The sequence below is a fragment of the Falco biarmicus genome, chromosome 1 (assembly GCF_023638135.1).
Source record: "Falco biarmicus isolate bFalBia1 chromosome 1, bFalBia1.pri, whole genome shotgun sequence".
NCBI classification, from domain to species: domain Eukaryota; kingdom Metazoa; phylum Chordata; class Aves; order Falconiformes; family Falconidae; genus Falco; species Falco biarmicus.
In genome coordinates this window covers 20,719,386-20,740,209 of record NC_079288.1, presented here as the reverse complement: position 1 = coordinate 20,740,209, position 20,824 = coordinate 20,719,386, and the positions used below count along the sequence as shown (strand labels likewise).

At 54.3% G+C, this 20,824-nt stretch overlaps 3 protein-coding genes across 4 annotated transcripts; 1 reads left to right on the top strand and 2 right to left on the bottom strand.

The window, feature by feature from the left end:
* The first annotated feature begins 357 nt into the window (after positions 1–357).
* SUMF2 (sulfatase modifying factor 2) lies at positions 358–5,676 on the top strand. 2 transcript variants are annotated; one of them, XM_056336787.1, is made up of 9 exons: positions 360–521; positions 1,310–1,466; positions 2,188–2,302; positions 2,897–2,941; positions 3,150–3,300; positions 3,832–3,887; positions 4,306–4,390; positions 4,920–5,085; positions 5,460–5,676. In XM_056336787.1, exons 1-9 carry the CDS (start codon positions 437–439, stop codon positions 5,563–5,565), a joined length of 966 nt encoding a protein of 321 aa, XP_056192762.1. In that variant the 5' UTR covers positions 360–436; the 3' UTR covers positions 5,566–5,676. The 2 variants fall into 2 exon arrangements, with proteins under 2 accessions (XP_056192768.1, XP_056192762.1); XM_056336793.1 differs by lacking the exon at positions 2,188–2,302 and having other exon boundaries at positions 358–521; positions 2,839–2,941.
* A 773-nt stretch (positions 5,677–6,449) lies between these two features.
* Positions 6,450–14,455, bottom strand: PHKG1 (phosphorylase kinase catalytic subunit gamma 1). The gene is made up of 10 exons (XM_056336773.1): positions 14,290–14,455; positions 11,569–11,702; positions 11,112–11,287; positions 10,748–10,802; positions 10,064–10,129; positions 9,709–9,872; positions 9,031–9,121; positions 7,987–8,140; positions 7,776–7,901; positions 6,450–6,764 (listed from the first exon to the last, which is right to left on the bottom strand). Exons 2-10 carry the CDS (start codon positions 11,649–11,651, stop codon positions 6,513–6,515), a joined length of 1,167 nt encoding a protein of 388 aa, XP_056192748.1. The 5' UTR covers positions 11,652–11,702; positions 14,290–14,455; the 3' UTR covers positions 6,450–6,512.
* Positions 14,456–16,360: 1,905 nt separating this feature from the next.
* CHCHD2 (coiled-coil-helix-coiled-coil-helix domain containing 2) lies at positions 16,361–18,929 on the bottom strand. The gene is made up of 4 exons (XM_056336802.1): positions 18,749–18,929; positions 17,995–18,241; positions 17,217–17,376; positions 16,361–16,683 (listed from the first exon to the last, which is right to left on the bottom strand). The coding sequence occupies exons 1-4, from the start codon at positions 18,796–18,798 to the stop codon at positions 16,673–16,675; spliced, it is 468 nt and encodes a 155-aa protein (XP_056192777.1). The 5' UTR covers positions 18,799–18,929; the 3' UTR covers positions 16,361–16,672.
* Between the last annotated feature and the right edge of the window lie 1,895 nt (positions 18,930–20,824).

Sequence of the window (20,824 nt, the reverse complement as noted above, 5' to 3'; positions counted from 1 at the left end):
GGAAAGAGTCGTTTACAGCCCAGGGGGGCTGAGGGGGCCGCTGTGTAAGGGAGGGAGCAAACCTGGGCCCCCGTTAAGGGGAGCAAACTGGGGCTCCTGGGTGTGCCTGCCGGGGTTCTGGGACCCGTTAGAACACTGAGATAAGCGCGAGGCTTAACGCAGTGCCGCCTGCTGCCCGCGCCTCTGGGAGTTTCCGGGAAATGCCCCGCGGGCTGCCTGGGTGCCAAGGGCTTCCCAGGCCCCCGCCTCGGCACGGACTGCGAAAGTCTCTAATTAATTAGCCCTGAACCCCCGCGAGCGGCGCTGCCCCTCCGTGCCCACGCGAGGTGCTCCCAGCAGGAAGCGCTTCCGCCCGTCCGCAGCTGCTTCCGGGTCGGGGCGGCGCCTTCCGGCGGGGAGCGGCCCGTCCGAGGCCGGCGGCGCTGCATGCCCTGGCATGGCGGCCGCGGCGGTGGTGGGGCTGGCGCTGCTGGCCTGCTGCGGACCGCTGCGGGGGGGCCGCGGGGGGGAGGCCCCAGCGGGTGAGGCCTGCGGGGGGGAGGGCCCCGTGGGTGAGGGCCCTGTGGGTGAAGGCCCCGTGGGTGGGCCTACATGGGTGAAGGGCCCGTGGGTGAGGTGGGTGAGGCCCCTGTGGGTGAAGGCCTATGTGGGTGAAGGCCCCGTGGGCGAGGCCTCTGTGCATGGGCCTACATGGGTGAAGGCCCCCGTGGGTGAGGCCTACATGGGTGTAGGGCCCCGTGGATGGGCCTACATGGGTGAAGGGCCCGTGGATGAGGCCCCCGTGGATGGGCCTACATGGGTGAGGGGCCCCGTGGGTGAAGGCCCCGTGGATGTGCCTACGTGGGTGAGGGGCCCTGTGGGTGATGGGCCCCCCTGGGTGAAGGCCCCCCTAGGTGAGGGGCCCCGTGGATGGGCCTACATGGGTGAAGGTCCCCATGGATGGGCCTACATGGGTGAGTAGGCCCTCGTGGGTGAGGCCTACATGGGTGAAGGTCCCCGTGGGTGAGGTCTGCATGGGTGAAGGGCCCGTGGATGGACCTACATGGGTGAAGACCCCTGTGGGTGAGGCCCCCATGGGGCAGCACCCACTAGCCCTCCCACAGGATCCCCATTTCTCCTCCCCGCATGGGGCCCCTCTGGAGCTGCAGCAAACCGTCAGCTGGCAGGGGCTGCCGTGCTGCCTCGCCTGGCTGGAGCCCTGCTTTTCCCAAGGGAGACACTGAAAATGTGACAGGATGTTATAAACCTTGTTATCCAACAAAAACACAGACCCAACAGTGAAAGGCCTCACAGTTTTCTTACCTTTCAGCACCTGGGGAGGATGACAGCATGGTGCGGCTGCCAGGTGGGACCTTTCAGATGGGATCTGGCTCCCCAGAGAAGAGGAATGAAGAGGGGCCCGTCAGGGAGGTGACGGTGAAGCCATTTGCTGTTGACAAATACCCTGTCACCAACAGAGATTTCAGGTAAGCGCGGAGGTTTGGCACTGCTGCCTCGCAGGTGCTCGGGGAGCACCAGAGTGTGGGTGCTGGGTCTTGGGCTGGCTCCCGTGGCCCGAAAGCCAAGGCTTGGGTGCTCCCAGCCCTTTCATTAAAACAAAAAAAAAGCTTGTCAGTAATAAATCATCTCTGTGGGTGCAAGCTGAAGCAATTTACCAGCATAGCTTGCAAATTTTTCCCTTTTTATCTTTTTTTTTTTTTCCTCCTTTTTTTTTTCCTCCTTTCCCCCCTCCCCTTTTTCTCCTTTTCCCCTGTCCTTTTCTCCTTTCCCCCCTGCAGCTTAGGCAATGGGGAAACAAATGGGACAGAAGCAGGGTGAGATTATTTGGTACATGGCATTTTTTTGCGTTTTGGGGATGTGTAACTAACGGCAGCCATAGGCTTTAGTGGCTTTGAAGGGATTTTTGATCTGTGCAATTGTCACATTTCACGGTAGATGAGAGCGCAGGGTGAGTTTACCTGCATAGGTAACGTAAAAACATTAGATCTGTGAACAGATGCAAATCAGACAGTTTTATCTGTTAAACCTACGACTGGAGCTGTGCTGGGAGGAGACGGGACTCTCCCACATGGGGTGTTTTTTTAGGTTTTGTATGTTTTGCCTTGCTCTGAACTTGGTGTGTGTGCAGACTGCTATATTTGGTGGTGTGACTCTTGAAGATGCCTGAGCATGTTATATTTATGCCAGGGAGTTTGTTAGAGAAAAGAAATACAAAACAGAAGCCGAAGCGTTTGGCTGGAGTTTTGTCTTTGAGGATTTCGTGTCTGAAGAGCTGAAAAAAAAAGTCACCCGAAAACTGGAGGTAAATCTAAATCCCACGGGGATGAGTTTCAGTGATGATGATGCAATGGTATTTCTGATCACATCCCTGTTTGACCTCTCTGTTTTAATTAAAGAAAAAAAAGTAGGAGGGGAGACCCTTGCTGGTATTGCTTTCCACTGAGTAACAGCTACCTCTCAGCGCAGAGCCTGGCCATTCTCAGTGAGTTTTCTTTAGTCTTGGGTTGTTTTGCTTTTGAAACTAACAGCAGGGTTGAGCCTGGGTTGATTTATGGTGCTCCTCTGCTTACATCTTCTCCAAACACTGCTAGGCTGGACTCACGAGATGCTCCAGTGAGCAGGGAGAGAGCAAAGTACGTTTCAAAGTACTTTATTAATCAAACCTTAAAATAGAAAAACTAAAGAGCATGGGCTTCTTGATCTGTTTTCACTTTTAAAAGCAGACGCCTCTACTCTGTTGGAAAGCACTATCAAAATGCCCATGATAACCCAGCTGAAACGGCAGTGTTTAACATTTCCAGACTAACAAGCGCTCTTTTTTACCCACGCTTGCTGTAGGATGGTGTTGGAGGGGTGTCACCAGTTTGGCTTTAATCTGGTGTCGTTTCTTTCCCAGTCTGCCCCTTGGTGGCTGCCCATTGAGAAGGCTTTTTGGCGACAGGTGAGTAAAAACCCGATGTGGCGAGTCCTCTCCATGCTGGCAGCATGCACATTAGTGTGTGCTGAGCCTGATCAACCAAAAATGGGGAAAAAAATAGCATCCCTGATCGCTGTACATTCCCTGCCTTGGTCGGTTCTATCCTTTATTCCCTTTTTAATTGAAAAGTTTATAAAATCAATTACAGTCTGTTTGATGCAATTCTTTCCAGCCCGCAGGCCCTGGCTCCACCATAAAGGACAGGCTGGATTACCCCGTGCTGCACGTCAGCTGGAATGACGCACAGGCGTTCTGCGCCTGGAAAGGGAAGAGGCTCCTGGCGGAGGAGGAGTGGGAGTTTGCTGCCAGGGGAGGACTGGAGCGTATGTACCACAAGCTCTGACCTTTTTTCCAAACCAAGGCATTGAGTAACGTTAGTTCTACCAGATCCAAACTTTCATCCAGCGCTGTTTTCAGAGGTTAATCTGGGGGGCTGAACCACTTTTTTGGCCTGGGAGTTGTATTAATAATCATAATTTAGGAAGGAGTGGCTTATCTGTGGTCTTAATGTGTCCTCCTAAGCAAAGCATTTCTGCCAGCTAAAAACATCATTTCTTGGGTTTGGGGCAAGGAGTGACCCACACATTGATGGTGGCATAAAGCAGCTGATGGGATCACTGCAGGACTCCCTGGCCTGACCGATGGTTTGTGAAGGGAAGCTGTTGCCAATTCCCTTCTCTCCTCTCCTCCTTGGCAGTGTCCGTAGGGATTAGACCGACAAGCCTCATTCATAGAACCCTCTCTGTGTCCCGAGCTGAGCAGAAAAGGACAGTCATAAAAGCCTGGTTAAAAATACACAAGTGCAGAGGCTGGAGTGACATGGGGGTAACGAGTGTTTTTTTTCTCCTTGGCAGAAAGGATGTATCCCTGGGGAAACAAGTTTCAGGCAAACCGTACAAATCTGTGGCAGGTAAGATCCTAAAAGTCATCCCATTTACACTGAGCTCTTCTGAGAGCGCTGTTTAACTTGACCACAGAGTGTGCCTGGCTGCCCAAGCAGGCGGCCGTGGTCGTGGGAAGCAACGCAGGGTACCAAAATTCTGCACCCTTAGAGGGAGCAGCCTCAGCCCAGCTTCCCACGGAAACCAGGATTTCAGTGCTTCCAAGAATTCATACGTAACCAAAAATTCACATGTAAATTTGTTTGGAAAGGGAGTTTGGGAAGAACTGTAGATGGTTGATCTCCTCCCTCGGCCAGAAGGGCTGCATAGTTAATTTGCAGTGGAGAGTTATTTCCATTATTTGGGTGTAACACAGTCCTGTGAAGAGCAGGACTTCGTGTCATCGCCATGGTGACCCTTTGCTCGGAGTCATCTTTCTTCTCACAGGGCAATTTCCCAAGGGTTGACACAGCTGAAGACGGTTATCACGGTGTCTCGCCAGTGGCAGCGTTCCCTCCTCAGAACAGCTATGGTACGGAGCAGGCATCCCCACCCTGGTTTGGGAGATGGCATCGCATTCCTAAATTAACACTAATTATAAAATCCTGCAGCTGTGGCAGCGTTTCAGATATGATGTGGGATCACGTCAGCATCTCGATACGATAACTGAGCCCAGCAAAAGCATTGGTGGTTGTTACTGAAGTTGCCTGACGTGCACCTGGTGCGCTTCGATGCACCAAACCACCCCCTGCTCTGAATCAGAAGTCGGTTATCTTGCACTTCAGTGTGATTTACCCGACAGTCCCGAGCATATTGTTTTGAGGGCAGTGGATGCCATGCCCTCACGCAGGTGGGAAACGATGAGGTGTGTTAAAAGGTCCACTTGTAAACTGGGCTCAGTTGGAAATACAGTGAAGAGCTTCTGGTTCCCAGTCTCACCATTAAACCATGCTCTTGCAGCAGTGCTTTGAGCGTTGCGCCCCCTCCCACACACCAAAGTGCTTTTGCAGCCCTTGTAAATGTGCTCTTTCAATCCTGATGCAAACCCATGTGTGTCTCAGGGCTCTACGACCTGCTGGGCAACACCTGGGAGTGGACCGCATCGGAGTACCTGACTCCGGGGCTGTCATCAAGGCAGCGCGCTCAGAACATGCAGGTCCTGAGAGGTGCCTCGTGGATTGACACTGCAGACGGGTCTGCAAATCATAAAGCTTGTGTTACAACCAGGTAGGTCTGGGCAATGCCCAGGCGCTGTTTCGCAGTGTTTTCTTCTGCCTTGGGTTTATTTGGAAGGGGGTTTTAAAATTAAAAGACATTGGTTTGTTCCTACTCTATTTTTCTGAGAAGCAGTTCGGAAAACATACTACAGGTACTGCTAAAAATCTTCCTGCTACAAATACGTTCCAAATTGCTTCTCAAATCGTATATTTTCCACCAAGTATTTAGAATTAAATGCTTTTCTTGAAGGTATTCAAGGGAAGTGGAAGGCATTTCTTGTCTGTTATAGAGGGTTACATTAAAGGATGTCAGCGTTAACTAGGAAGGATCGCTAATTTTGGGTCTTTTTTTTTTTTTTTTTTTTTTCCCCCCTCCCCTGTGAGAATGGGGAACACGCCAGACTCGGCATCCGACAACCTCAGCTTCCGCTGCGCTGTCGACATCCCGCCTGCCACAGCCGAAAAAAGCCGGACCAAACCCGAGCTGTGAGCAGCTCACATGAGAGGACCTGAAGGCATTTTCTCCTGTGGAGATGAACCCCCAGCAGTCACTGTCATTAAAGCCAGACAGTTTTTTAAATTAAAATACTTTCAGCTAAAACTCCTTTCCGTGCTAGGGCATGTGGGCAGGAGCAGCGATTGGGAATGGCAGGCAGGGTGGGGTGTCTTTAATGTCCTTTTGATGCGGTAGATACTACAGCTCTCCTTTTGTGTCCATTTTAAATAAGCAGAGGGGTGAGTGTGGCACCGGGCCAGAGCTGCTCTGACCCCAGCCAAAGCCAGCAAACACCCGCAGCCCCGCCATGAGTGCCAGCATGGGGCTGCCATGAGGGGCAGCTGCCCGGGGGGAAATGATGGGGGCATGTCCCTATAAGGGGGACTTGTACATCGGTCCCCATCTCCTCGGGAAGTCCCAGCTTTGTACCACCTGCTGAGCCTTCCCAGAAGTGAAACAAGGCCCCTTTACCGACCCTTGAGCAGTGGCAAAATGATGTGTGTGCTCTTTTCCAAGTGCATAGGTGACACTAACAGTGACCCGCCTCTCCCAGGTGTTGCAACCAGCACAAAGGCCCTACAAACCAGCTGGGCATGAGCTCTGCCACCAAAACCTGGCTGGAGCAGCAGCCCCAAGCAAAGGGGTGGGTGAGGACTTTGCTCTGGGCACTGCTCATCCCTCCTCCACCAGTGACTGCCCCAAAGGGTCCCGCTCTGGTGCTGGGCTCACCCGGGACAGAGCCTTCCCTGTCGGGAGCTGCAGCTGTTGCGAGGTGGCTTCTGCCAACCACTCCCTTGCAGCGGGGCAAATCACAGCTGTCTGCTGGGTTTGTGTTTGCACCTGACCTAAGGCCAGCGAAAGAAAAGAAAAATCACCAGTAGGTTTTCAAAGATTTTACTCGCCTTAAATCTGAGAAAACTCATCAGCTTACGCAGCAGTGATCAAAACAGCCCTTCCTCTGCTGCCAGGGTCAGCAAAATAGCCTTGCAGGTGTTCTCGAAGAGGGCAGCTCTGTTCTGCGCCTCCCCCTTCTTCACCCAGTGCCGGTAGGTCCTGAAGGCACAGGCGTCAATCAGCTTGCGGACAGGCTTCAGGGCGTACGGGTCTCGCACCACCAGCTCCCTGGTGACAGACTTGGCCAGCCGGTACTGGTAGTAAATCCGGACGGATGCCAGGACGGTCAGGCAGATCACCTGCGGCACGGGGGGAACAGGCTGGAATTCGTGGCCAGTGCTACAGTGGGACCAGATCAGCCCCAACGCACCCCACGCAGCTGCTGTCGGGGTGGAGGAGTCAGGAGGCAGCCCGGCTACTGGCATGGGTATTTAGTCCCGTGTAAGCAGTATGAGCCTTTTCCAAGTGTGCCCTTAACATCAAAACTGCGGGTCAGTCCTAAATGTGTCACCTAATGCCACTTGGGGTCTCTCTGTGCTGCCCTAACAACTGGCTATAGGGAAGGGAAAGGATTCCCCTATCAACTTTTGCATCATCTGATGCACCCATGTGATGTCAACCTCATCGATTTCCCCTTAGAAGTGATCTTTTTCTTTTTTCATAAAATCACAGAAGGGTTTGGGTTGGAAAGGACCTTAAGGACCACCTAGTCACAAACCCCTGCCACAGGCAAGGGACACCTTCCACCAACCCGGGCTGCTCCCAGCCCCATCCAGCCTGGCCCTGAACAATTCCAGGGATGGGGCACCCACATCTGCTCTGAGCAACCTGTGCCAGCGCCTCGCCACCCTTACAGTCAAGAACTTCTTCCTAATATCTAATCTAAATCTGCCCTCTGTCAGCTTAAAGCCATCACCCCTTGTCCTATGCCTGCATGCCCTTGTAAAAAGCCCCTCTCGTTTTCTTGTCGGCCCCTTTAGGTACTGGCAGGCTGCTGTAAGGTCTCCCCCGAGCCTTCTCTTCTCCTGACAGAACCACCTCAAGTCTTTTAATTTTTTTTTAGTGGGGTGGGAGGCAAGTTTTTCCCTTATTTAATTCCCTTCAGTGAAAAAGCCCTTGGGAAGTACCAGAAAGTAAGCACAACGGCACTCGGAGAAGGATCTCTACCCAGGCTGCCGCATCCTGCCGAAGCCCAGGTCCATCAGCCTTGCTAAACACCCAGTTTCTCTCAGCTCCAATGGGAAACCCATCCCACCGCTCGGCTCCCAGGCTCACGGTTGGGGCGCTGAGACACTCCACGCAAACCTCACCTTGAATTTCCGGAAGGGGCTGAAGTGCCGGACCTCCTCCACATCGTACTGCTGGAAGAAGGGGTGGGCCAGCGCCTCGCCAGCTGTGTACCGCTGCCGTGGGTCCACCACCAGAAACCGGGAGATCTGCAGGAGGGTGCCAGCTCAACCTGGGGTATCCCAGGTGTCTGCTAACCCCTTCCCAGCTTTCCCCCCATCCCTAAGCACCTACCAAATCCTTGACGGTGTCCGAGCGGTCATCCCACTCTGGGGAACCGAATTGGTAATCCCCATTCATGATCATCCGTAGCATCAGCATCTGCTTGCGGTGCCAGAAGGGCGGCGAGCCGGCCAGCAGGGTGTACATGATCACCCCGGTGCTCCACCTGCGGGCAGCCCAGCCACACTCTCCAGCCCCAGCTGGCACCCGGCGGGCACCCGGCTGGATCTGCACCCCAGGGGTGGCTGGGTGCCTCCCCTAGACCGCGACATACTGGCCTACACGTGGCTTTGCCTCTCTGGAAAACCAGGAGGAAACTGCCCTACAGGGTGTCTGATGAGGGAGGCTGAGCTCGCTGCTGAGGCTCATTAGCCCTGATGGATAATGAGGAGCAAGGGCTGGGGTTGGTGTTTTTGGGTTGAGCTGATGCAGAGCTGCTCCTGGGGTGCTGCAGGAAGGAGCTGTGAGTTGGAGGTATTTGCCTTTTTTTGTTTTTCTTGGGCTTTTTTAGGGGAAGGTGGGATACGGTGGTGCCAGTGAGGGTGGGTGTTCTGGGACTGTCTCAGCTTCAGACCTGAGCCTGAAGCCACCAGAGATGGTGGCAAAGTCCCTGCAGGGTTCTGACAGGCTTTCCTGAGCTGGCTGCTCTCTCAGGGCTGCCTTGGGTTCATGTCTTACTACTGAGTATATTTAAAAACCTCAGTCTCGGAGCTGATTTTTACAAACAGAAAGTGTTGCTTTCCCCCCCTCCCAGACAGGGCAAAGCAGGGAAACAGGGCTGTCCCTAGGCTGCTTTTCCCCCAGCTCTGTGCCAGAGCCCCCAGGTCACCAGGACAGCCCCTCCCAGCCCCTGAGGTTGTTTTTCAGCAAGAAAATTCCTTCCTGGCACCTTCTCTGGGGGAGCAGTGGCTGGACTTTTCCAACGTGTGTTTGGTCATTTAATTCCTTTCAAACACTCAAGTGGGTCCCCCCATACGCACAGCTCTGTGTGTGCTCAAACTGCGTGTTTTGGGAGCAGCCTGAGGGGCAAGGTGGGAAGGCAGGTGTCACACTCACATGTCGACCTCCTTCCCGTAGCCTTGGTGCTCATCATCCATGGAGCACTGCAGGATCTCGGGGGCCAGGTAGCCAGGCGTGCCGCAGATCTCTGCAAAGACAGGGCAAAGCATCCCCCTGAGCCACCCTAGAGGACTTGCGCCATCCCTGCCCTTCCCCTCAAGCAGTCGCTGAGGGGGGACCTGGATCCCTTTGCAGTGCTGGTGCCTGCAGGGAGTAACTGCAACTTGCGTGCATCTCGCTGGTGACCTTCCTTGGTGAATTATAGTGGCCAAAAAGTGAGCGAAGATAGCGATGCGGATGCTGGTGGGAGGGGATGCCCGTGGCTCTTGGCAGGGTAGGAGTTGGGAAAAACCCTCAGTGTTTGTCAGTGAATGGATGGGGTGACGAGGATCAACCGGAGGGAAAAAAAAGTGGAAAGAATAGGATGGTTTCCCTAATGGGAAGCAACTTCTCTGTGGCAAGGAGCGTGGTGTGGAGGCTGTGCACAGGCAGAGTTGGGCTTGTGTGTGAGCCGGAGGCTACCCCAAGCCGACAGGCACCGATCTGCACCCACAGCAGCCAGACCAGCCCCAAGGAGACAGTGGGGTTGGAGAGTCTGCCGATCGCCGTGCACGCTGCGGCAATGGGGTGACCACAGGCCAGCCCAGCATCACCCTCACCTTGCCATCCTCCTACCTTTGAGCTTCTCGTTCTCATGCAGCTGGCAGGAGAAGCCAAAATCTGTCAGCTTAATGTTCATGTCATCATCCAGGAGGATGTTCTCTGGCTTCAGGTCTCGGTGGACAATGTTGATGGAGTGGAGGTACTCGATCACTTCCAGCAGCGCACGCATGATTTTCCTGGGGATGGGTGACAGCATCACTCCTAGCCCGAATGCCCACTGGCACCACAGTCCCGGAGATGGGGACAGGGACCACGCAGCTCAGGCTGCTATTTTTCCCATGAGTGCCATGCTGGCTGCAAGGACGTCCTTTGAACCCATGCTGCTTTTGCAAGGTGATTTTTTTCAACCATCTGCATCTGGCCTTACCTGGTTTCCTTCTCGCTCAAAGTGACTTTCTCGGTGAGGTAGTCAAAGAGCTCCCCTCTCTTCATCCTGCATGTGGGAGGAAAAACAGAGGCAGGCAGCCACTGAGCTGCAACAGCAAACCAGCCCCAAGCCCCTGGGGAGGACTGCCCAGGGTTGCTGCCTCTTAACAGCCCAGGGCACCCGTTGCTCAAAATAACAAGCCAACTTTTTAATAATAAGGGGTAAAAAATGCCTATGTATTGCTGCAAAATACCAGGTGAGAGGAGGAAAGGCTGTCCCCAGAGAGAGCATGTTTCAGATGGGACAGGGCTCTCCTGATGCCATCCCCCTCTGCTGATACCATCGTGCTGCCCCGGCGTCAGCAGTCGTGGCGTCATGCACACCCTGGTCCTGCCGAGCATATAAATAACCCGCAGGGACGCAGGATGGCTCCCACCAAAGGTTAAAGGGAAACCTGAGCAGTGCTGAGCCGCTGACGGAGGGGAAACGCTGCTGGCAGCAAGGCTGTGACGAGCTGGCTCGCAGCAATCCAGGCTTGTTTCTACCTTAAGCAAGAGCTGGTTGTCCCCCTACTTGGCCCTGTCTGAGCCATAAAAAGCTGGGGTGAGTGGTGGGCGGCCATCTGCAGGGCAGGGAACGGGCTTGGGGAGATGATGCTGGGGTGATGGACAAGCTGGTACTTACAGGTCAAACACCAAGAAGAAGAAGGTGCTGGATTCATAGCTGTCCTTCAGCTGGACTGCAATAAAACATGGGGGCTGTGAGCACAGCATATAGCATGTTCCTGTCTATTCATGGGCCAAAAATTGCTGATCTAATTGCATTAATGAGGAGTTGATCTTCACCAGTGTTTGGTTGGGTGACACCTGGGCACTGCTGGCATGTGCATGGAGGTAGAGCAAATGATGCTCCAAGCAGGTGCCCTGTGCCACATTAGGACCATCGGAGGGCTGATCCTCCAGGGATTTCACCCCAAAACCCCTTCCTGGGGACACCCAGAAGAATAAATGGAGCAGAAAATGCCCTGATGCTCAAGAGCCTGACTTACTGACGTTGGGGTGGCCTGATACTTTCCGGAGAATGTCAATCTCTTTAGTGGTGGCTTCTCGCAGTTCCTGCACCTCCTTGGGGGATATGTTACCTGCCGTGATGTCGATAATCTTCACGGCATACTCTTGCTGGGTGGTTTTGTGAATGCACCGACGGACGACGCTGCTCACCCCCCTGCCAGGGACAACACAGACAAGGTGGGACTCGCCATTTCCCCCCCCCCAGCCCACCTTCACAGCCATGCCATCAGCACCTGGGCTGGCTGGTGTTTTCATGCACCAGTGGGTCTGGCTGTTGGTTTAGGAGAGAAGATTTTGAGCTGATGCAAAGTGTTGCTCCATGCTATTTTTAACCCCATGCTGCTATGGGCCCTGGTCATATCAGTTTCCCAGGGACACTGTTCCTATTGGGTACTGGAGTACGTGAAATCACAGTTTGTTACAAACAAGCTTTACCTGCCCAAAACCTCCTTAGGCTCATATTTTTCATAAAACTCCTTGGATGAGTTCCAGTCTGGTAGGTCGTCTTCCTTGGTCATCTCTGGCTCCTATCTGGCAGCGCCCTGGGCTTGTCTGCTGGCAGAAAGGGGCTGCAAGAAGAAAAAGCGAGTATGGGCGCTCGCTGCACCCGGGGCAGGGACCCTCAGTCCCTTCCAGAGGAGAAAACATTGAGGAGGAGGATCCTGGACCGCACATCAAAGGGGCTATTGTGCTGGTTGGAAAAGCAAAGCTTTGCCCTCAGGACCCTGTGGAGATCCCCTTGAGAACAGCAGACATCCCACTGGATGCCCTGTAGCCTGGCTGTCCCCGGGAGCAGAAGCAAGCTGGCTGGGGCCGAGGCTTTGGGAAGCACCGCAGCGCCTCAAAACCTCGTCCCTTCCTGCAGAGCACCCACATCCAGCACACAGGGCACCATCCTCCAGCTCCTACCGTGTGCTGAGGGCTACGTCACCTTCTCCTGGTTCTTCCCACTTGGGAAAGCAACTGAATTAATTTTTTTGAGACGCCGCTGGGAGGGCTCGGTCAGGGAGAGCGCTGGGGGCGGGGGGGCAGTGGCTGAGCTGCACCCTAAGCTCACGAAGGCACACAGCAGCAAGGCGATGCTGGCACAGCATGCCCAAAGGTAGGAGCACCCTCCAGAACCATCGCCCCACGCCACCACCACCCAACGGCCCCTCCAAAGCACTGAAACCTGCCTTGCCTTTTTTTTTTTTTTTTTCCTCTTCTTCTGCTTTTTTTCCTGATTATTTTTAAGACAACAAAGTTGTCTGGAACAGTCTGGCTGAGGATAGGAGGAAAAAAAGGAAAAGGAGAAGCACTAAGGTGGGAAAACAAGCAGTGCGGGGGGCTTGGCAGGTCAGGGTGCAGGCAGGGAGCTGGGTGCCTGGGGACAGCCGGTGCTGTGGGGTCAGCCAGGGCTGAGCCAGCCTCAGGACAACAGCTGAGCGAGCTTCCTTGGCCACACGGGTACAGCTGCCAGCAGCCTCCAGAACTCCTGAAGGGTGTTTGTCCCATTGCTTTTCTCCTTTTCTTGTGTTTGTTGGTTTGGGTTTTCTTGGCATGTGCTGCCACTGCTGGAAGAGGAGCAGCGTGACGGTATTTTGAAAGGGGGGGTGGTGGGAATAATTAGTACTCCTGAACCCTAATTTTCCCCAGCGTTTCCCTGTGAGCCCTGCAAACGGGACATCCTCAGCTAGTTCCCATGCCCGGCGTTGCTGAAATCTTGATTCTGTAGGTCCAGCTGCTCTGCAAACATACAGAGACCAAGCAGTTACCATGGAAAGCAGCTCTTAAAAGACTGGGCAGCAAAATTGTCGCTTTGGGGTGACAGTTTGTTGCTGGAGAGGGACAGTAGGTGGGCAGGAGAGCCCCGATACTGTGGTTTGCCTTTGCCCTTCTCTCCAAGGTGGCAATTGCTCTGCCAGGCAGGCTGGCATCTCTGTGTGCGTTTAAATCTTATTATCAATGCGCATCTCCCCTGATCTGGTTATGAGCGCTCGTGCTGTATTTCGGGTGCCTGCCTGCCTGCTGCTGGGGGGATGTCTAACAAGGGCTGGAGCATCTCCAAACGGCCATGAGTTTAATTTAATTTAATTTATAAAACTTTAGCTGCTGGAAACTATGCCAAACCAAGGCAGGGCTGAAGTTATAAATGAGAAGCAGGATCAGGTAGTAGGGAAAATAATTCCAAGGTGGGGAAGATTTTTATTTTTTTTTTCTGGGTTTGTTAGGGTTTTTTTTCTTTAAATCAAAGTCCTGGGGGCTGGTGTTGCAGGGAAGGGCTGGAGGCTGCGGAGCATCCCCAGGAGGAGCTGGGGGCCTGTGTGCCCACTTCTGGGAGCAAAGAGCCCAGGAGCTGGCTGAAACCATCCCGGCACTGCGCAAGCAGCCGAGGGCACTGACCGGATTTGTTATCAGAGCTGTATGGGCGCCGTGAGGGGGTGAGGGGGGGAAAGGGGGCGAGGGGGGGAAGGGGGTCGGGGGGAAAAGGGGGCAAGGGGGGGGAAAGGGGGAAAAGGGGGGGTTGGGGGGGGAAGAAGGGTTCGGGGGGAAACGGGGTGGGGGGGAAAGGGGGGGAGAAGGGGGTCCGGGGTGTGGGGGGGGGGGAGAGGGGGTGTCGGGGGGGTGTGTGGGGGGAAGAAGGGTTCAGGGGAAACGGGGGTGGGGGGAAGGGGGGGTCGGAGGGAGCAGGGGGGGCCGGAGGAAACGGGGTGGGGGGGTGAAGAGGGGTCAGGAGAAGGGGGAAAGGGCGTCGGGAGAAAGAGGGGGGAGGAAAGAGGTCGGGTAAAGGCAGTGGGGGGAGGGAAGGGGGTCGGGGGAAGGGGGCCGGGGGCTCTGTCCTGAGGCAGAGCAGCAGCAGCGAGAAGGCCGGGCCCCGCAGCGTGCGGGGGGTCTCCCTCGGTAACTACCCAACAACGCGCAAATGGTCCCCGGGTCCGTCCCGCAGGCTCCAGCCCGCTCGGCGCTCAGGCCAGCACGGGGGGGCCGCCGCCAACACCCCCACCGCCCCCGGCCCCGCGCAGCCCCGGCGAAGCCCCCCCGTCCCCCCGCGGAGCCCCCGGGGCGCTGGGCCGGGGCCGGGGGTGCGAGGTGCCCGGCAGCGCCCACCCCTCGCGCGCCGCCCGCCCCTCAGGCACCGCCCGCCCGGGCCGGGCCCCGCCAGCGCCGGGGCCTCACCTGGCTGCGGGGCGCCGCGTCCTGGGGCCGAGGCCTGGGCGCTGCCAGCTGCCGCCGCGGCTGCCCGGACTAAAATAAAGCGCGACGCGAGCTGGCAGCCGCGGCGGGCGGGCGGCGGGGTCGCTGCGGTGGGGGGGGCCCGCGCCCCCGCCCCGGGCAGGGCCGGCCACGGGAGCCGCCGGCGGCCGCGCTGGGGAGCGGAAGAGCCGCGCGGCCGGGCGGGGGGGGGGCGACACTTCCTCCGCCGCCGTTAACCCTTCCCTGCGCGGGGCGGCCGGCGCGGCGGGGGGGGCTCGTCCCGACCCCCCGTGGCCGGGTCCCTCCTCCCGCTTCGCCCGCCCGGGTGCCGCCGCTGCGAGTGCGTGTCGGCCCGGGGGGCCGCGGCCCCGGCCCGCACCGCGGTTCTGGCTTTCCGCAGCCCAGACTGAGCCTCGCCAGCCAAAGCAAAGCCGCTTGCGCTGTTGCAGATTATCGTAAAGATTTTACCGGCTCTTTCGATATTCTGTGTTCGTGTAACGGTTCGTTATAAGAGCATTTTGATTTTAAGGAGTTAACCTCCGTGTTAGAATTACGTTAGCACTAATTGCTACTTTCTTTTTAACTACGTACTAATTGCTGTGCTGCTTGTTATCCGAAGCTGTTATTTGAAGTCCCTATGCTATAGACCGTAATACCCTTAGTCCTTACTCTCCAGACCATAACCTGAGCACCCAGGTTCTATTGTGTATAGATGAGTTACGGGACAGCTTGGCAAGGCTGCCAACTTGGCAACAAAACTTACTTTTAAGGTGTCCTGAAGTGAACTTCCTTCATTATTAACACTAAAAATCACACCCACAGGTCAAGAAGACCCTTGCCCAGGTGAAGACCATTCCCCTGCGCACGCCTAGTAACAGAAAAGGATGACACAGCAAATACTACAATTATATGCAAATTACTAAGCAATCATTGTAACTGGGAGTGTACAACCTTGTACTTTTTAACAAAAAATTGTAATTTTGTGTATAAATGTATCGGTGCTTGGTTTGTGGAAATGCCACCGAGCACCCAGCGCTGCAATAAAGGAGCACCTGCTTCTTAATACTCCATTGGTGTTAAGAGGTTTGATTCCCGATTTCAGTGACAGTGCCACCAGGAAAGGCGGGTTTGTCCCCGTCCCCCATTCCCTTTCCCCATTTTGAACAGTCATTTGGCTCTTTGCACTTCCAGGAACCGCGGGTCAGAGCTGAAAGCCTTTAGGAACAGAATTCCCAACAGCATGAAAGTAAGTTTAGGAAAACCAGGTCATGCTTTGAAGATATGTTCACGAGGAATTTGTCTTGTGCAAGGTTACTGCAGGGCTGAAGTGCAGGAGCGTTTACTCCCCAGACTCCAGGGAATTCAGTGAGGAACGAGCTGCCTGCTCCCTCTGATGGAAGAGACAAGGGTTTGCATCAATAAATGCTTTATAAATAATTATTTTATTCTTTTTCCTTCGCATAGCGGCAGTTGTCACTTGCTCAAGCCAGGTGGGAGAAGGTCACACCACCCACAGTCAGCTGGATCATTTTCTCATGCTGCAGTCCACTGCTATCACAAGATAAGAGGAAGAAAAAAACCTCCAGCTTCTGCTTGTTACTGGGAACTGCGAGTCTGATGCAAGACTGGATTATCTTGTAAGCGCACAGCTGCTTGATAGTGCACCAGCTTGCTCAGGCAGTGGCCTGCCACCGCAACCCTCTCTGAGCAGAGGGAGGATAATTCTCAGAACCTCCTGAATGTGAATATAGAGCCTGTTTTTAGAAGTACAACAGGAGTCTGCTGGGGAACGGAGACCCACCGCATACAAAACAAGGCAGGTGCAGCCCTCCTCATCACTACGCGTTTTAGTCAGCAGAAGGTGCTTGTGGGGCTCAAATGCCCAAGCAGATGCCTGGCAAGCACAGCAAACTGCTGAGCTGCGAGTGCTACTGAACCACTGCAGCACAAGCCCATCAGACACCACTGCTGGCAGCACAGCTGGCAAGCCAACAGAAGCGTGCCAAAATCAGTTCTCGCCTGCCCCACCTTCAGACTCAAAAGTCCACTAAAGCAAGGTACTAGAGAGAGTTTATTTATAGACCATATCACTTACATTCAACACAACAATCAGCAAATGGGTTAGCCCAAATTAGTTTGTTCCACTTTGCTGTTTTATCTTCCATTTTGTGCTAAATTAATTTGTAGCTGTAAGTTGCATCACATCTGTAGCGGCTATGGCAGAAATCAAGCCATGATGAGGACGATAGTGTGAATATACGAACTAACAAGGTAGCAGACAGCTTTAGACTTTATTACTGAAGCTTCATTTTCATTCATAGGTCAGTTCTCCTAAGATGGTCTTCAGCAACCTTGTTCTGAAGGCTTAGGCTAAACCTGAAAGGCAAGAAGTCATCAGTTAATTGCAGCACATTTTGAATCCCTGAGCAGTAAGTGGTCTTCCTTGCTATAAAGGAGATTTAGGTTAGGGTGTTCCCTCCCCCCCTCGTCTATTTTCTGGGATGTGTTGAACTGCAGACTTCAGCAGTGCACCTGGGCACTGGTGTTCAGCAGTCTCCTTTCTCCCAGGTCAGGATGGTTTGCCTGTCATGCCAAGCAAGTGCTTGCTACAGGCTGATTCCCCAGGCATGCTGCCACCACGGTCCCAAATTGTCAGCTTCAGTCCACACACCAGCCCAAAAGCTCCAGGAATTCATCCTCTCTCCACCCCATCACCTCCAGCTACACATACAGGACTGAAACAGGAAGCCAAACACAACAGCAGCTTGCTTTAACTGGCTGCAGCATACATGCTCTGTATCAATCCCCATTCTTTACCATATGGACTGGAAAAAAACCAGGACATCATTCCCACGATAGTTTTGCTGATTAGCTCATTTAGTAGTTGCATAGAAGCACTGTCTACTTACCATTAGCAAACCTGCACTGCTTCAGTACTTCACTGAAGCCCTCGCAGAGCTTGAGGTCAGTCTGGTTCTGCGCACACTCCAGGAATTGTTTCATTTCATACTGGCAAGGAGCAAACTGCTGCTGCTGCTGCTGGTAGGCAGGCTGAGCTGCCTGGGGCTCCTGAAATGGCAGACACCTCCCTAAGTGCCCTTTCAACACCTCCAGCCTATGAAGCCAAACCACCCCAGTACTGCTTGCTGGGTATTTCTTCCCGGCGTTCTAGTCAAAATATTGTTACTTTTTAAATGGAAAACAAATAATGGGCTGAAGTACAAAGTAAGTTTACAGCAGTGGCATGGCACATTCTGAACAGTTTTGTGAGTTACAAACAGGTGGGTAACTTTGGGTACACTCAGGTAACACTGGATAGCATCTGGGCAAGGTAACGGCATTATCTTAACATCTGAGCAGCACAAAAAGGTCTTGCAATAGGTCTTACCATCATTAGACTTGGAACAGAGGAGCCCTGCCCGAATCAAAGGAATACTACAGTAGAAAATAACACTGATACCCTACCACAAGCACGTATCACTCATGCATCCCTTTGAACTACTTTTAAGATACTCATGGTGATTACGGTAAGTTACCTTGGAGGTATGAGTCTCTAGTTACCTCAGTTTGGCCAGCTGCGACTTGGGTGGCCCTTTATGTCTACAGCAGCTACCTCAGCCTATACATAACTGACCTGCCAAATTAAATGCGCCTCATTAGCTGGTGTCCAGTTATGCTTTCTCTTACCTGGTAAGTAATATCAGGCCTGGCAGCTTCAGAGCTGTTTCCTCCACCAAATCCTCCTGTAAGCGCATGACCTATGGTATGGCCTACAGCAGAGCCTACAGCAACTCCAGCAGCGGTTGTAGCCATCTGTGCCATCAGACCAGGCTGCTTCGGTGCTGGAGCAGCCACAGCAGAAGCCGGTGCTGCTGCTGGGACAGGTGCCCGAGCAGCAGGTGCTGGTGCTGCAGCTCGCATTTGTGGCGCCCGACTGCAAGGACAGAAAGAGAAAGCTCACACCCCCGCTCCGAGCTTGCAGTGGGCACAGGCCGCCTGGATGCGGGGGGTAAGCACTTGCAGTTCCCCCTTGCTGCACCTTGTGCACCGAAGGCAAGAACTTAATGTTCTGGCGAGTGATTTCTGCGCCGCAGGGTCAGGTTTAGAGGCTTATTTTTGGCTGCTGTAAAGGCCAGCCGCACCCACACCCCAAAGGGCTGCGGGGCTTGGCGGAAGGAGAGATATAACGCGAGAGGGGCTGGCGGAACAAGGCCTTAAGGCGCAGGCACGGCGTGGCCAGGCCCTGCCGCCGAGCGAGCGCTGAGATCCACCTCCATCCCCCCAGAGGACCGAACCCCGCTCCGCTAACCGAGCTCGCAGCGCCCCAACCCCCCTCACCGCCACCCCCACCCCGCTGCGTGCCCCGGTCCCGACATGGCGGACGGGCCTCGGCCGCCCGCGGCCTGGGCGGGGAGGCGGGAAGGGGCCCGGCGGCCCTCACCTGGCGGGGGGCGCCACGCGGGACGTGCGGCTCCGGCCGCCCCTCGGCATGGCTGCGGCGAGCTGCGCGGAGGCGAGGGAGCTGCGGGAAGGAGGAAGAGGAGGAGGCAGAGGAGCGGGAAGAAGCACCCGGCCCCAAACACCCGCCGCCGCCTCTGAAGGTCACCCGCCGCGCGCGCTTGCGTCACTGCCGCCACGCCGCGCGGGGGGCGGGGCTGGCGCCGGCCCCGCCCCTTCCCCCGCCGCCTGAGGCACCGCCCCGCCACGGCCGCTCCTCCGGGCAGCAAGGAACGCTTAGCCCGGTGCAACGCGGGCCGGCCCGGTGCCGATAGCGCTCTCCGGGGGAGCCCGGTGCGAGGGGCCGCCAAGGAGCCCCCAGGAGGCCCTCAGCCGGCCCTCAGCCCTCCGCCGAGTGTCACCCGAAGGGCCGCGGGTGGCCACCAGCCGCCCGGAGCGCGGCGGGGGCGCCGCTGCCCCCTCAGCCCCCTGCGCACGGCTGGCCCGAGGCCATAGGGCTTGCGGTTTAGCCTTATAAATTATTCTGAGGAAATGTGGGTTTTAAAATTCGTTAAACACAGCAGCTCTAATGCGGGGTACATCATGACAGTGCCATGATCACCAGTCGCCCCAGCAAGGCTTGGCGCTGTCTCAGATGTCCTTGGGGATCTGCAGGCCTGAATCCCAGTTTGGAACGTGGTTGCATTTATTTAAAAAACAAACAAAAAAGGCTGGGAGGTTTGGAGACAGATGGTGAAAGACAGCTGGAAAAGACTGGTATTGCATAGCCTAGGTAGGGGAACACAACAGAAATGGCAAATAAAAGGCAGGTTGTCTACCGTGTAGTCGTGATACTAGACCCAGACCTGTCAAAATAAAGTGAACAGCACTGCACTTTGTTAAATGGAGGGAGTTCTTTAGGCAAGACCCAAATGATTTTTGGAATCTGCTGTGAGTTCTGGACCTTAGCAGAGCTTTAGAAAAGAATGAATCATTTCATGAGGATCAGGAGAAAGACAGAAGTTCTGTCGTGTACCTTGGACTATAATTAAAACATAGTCCCTAGAGTTTGCTGTCTAAGTCCAGGTATACCAGAGGTAAAACTGGTATACAGTTTGACAAAACCCCAAAGCCAGAGCTGCTGAGGAAGCAGCCAAAATGGAGAGAGGCCAAAACTGAGAGACCCAGGGAGGAGATGCGTGCAGAGACGAGCTCCTGCAGCAACGCCAACAGTCTGACCTTAGGTGGGTGCTTGTGTTCTGAACATGAGATATTGTTTGTATTTATCTCCTAATAATCTTGACGTTAACAGCAACTGCTTTTCTGACTGAAGCTGTGATTTTGGATTACCGTTGCTATATAAATTCACAATGTTAACGCTTCCTTCATCAGACAATGGTTACACACGAGATGTCTTAAACAGCTGCCTCCCTTACAACTGAATAAACCATGAACAAGCAATTTTTTGTTACAATGATGGCTTTATGGTGAAGCGGTAATGTTGGAAGGTGGCAATCACATTTTGTGGAGGAATGTGTGTGTGTGTGTGTACTCTAAGAATAGGAAGTTAGATGCTTGCTTCTAATGGGAAATGAAGTTGTTAGAAATCTCCCTTTCTGTTGAGCCTAGTTTGAGAGTTCATTAACTAATTAGATCTGATCCTGTGTATGTTAGTTATCTGGACTCTTAATTTTTTTTCATGGAAAAAAACAAACAACTTGTGTGCTATGTTAACTCAGTAAGTAGGAATCAGATTTCAGCAGAATAGTTTTACCTCTGGTATACCTGGACTTAGGCAGCAAACTCTAGGGACTATATTTTAATTATAGTCCAAGGTACACGACAGAACTTCTGTCTTTCTCCTGATCCTCATGAAATGATTTGTTCTTTTCTAAAGCTCTGCTAAGGTCCAGAGCTCACAGCAGATTCCAAATCCGTGAAGCATTCTGAGTTCTGCACTCCAGACAGACAGACAGTAATTCACTTCAGATTTGGCACTTTCTCTCCTGCGGCTGGCCCAGGATGCCCACGGTAGCTCGCAGGGTAAGGCAGGACTGTGCAGAGCTGGCCGGGCAGGGCT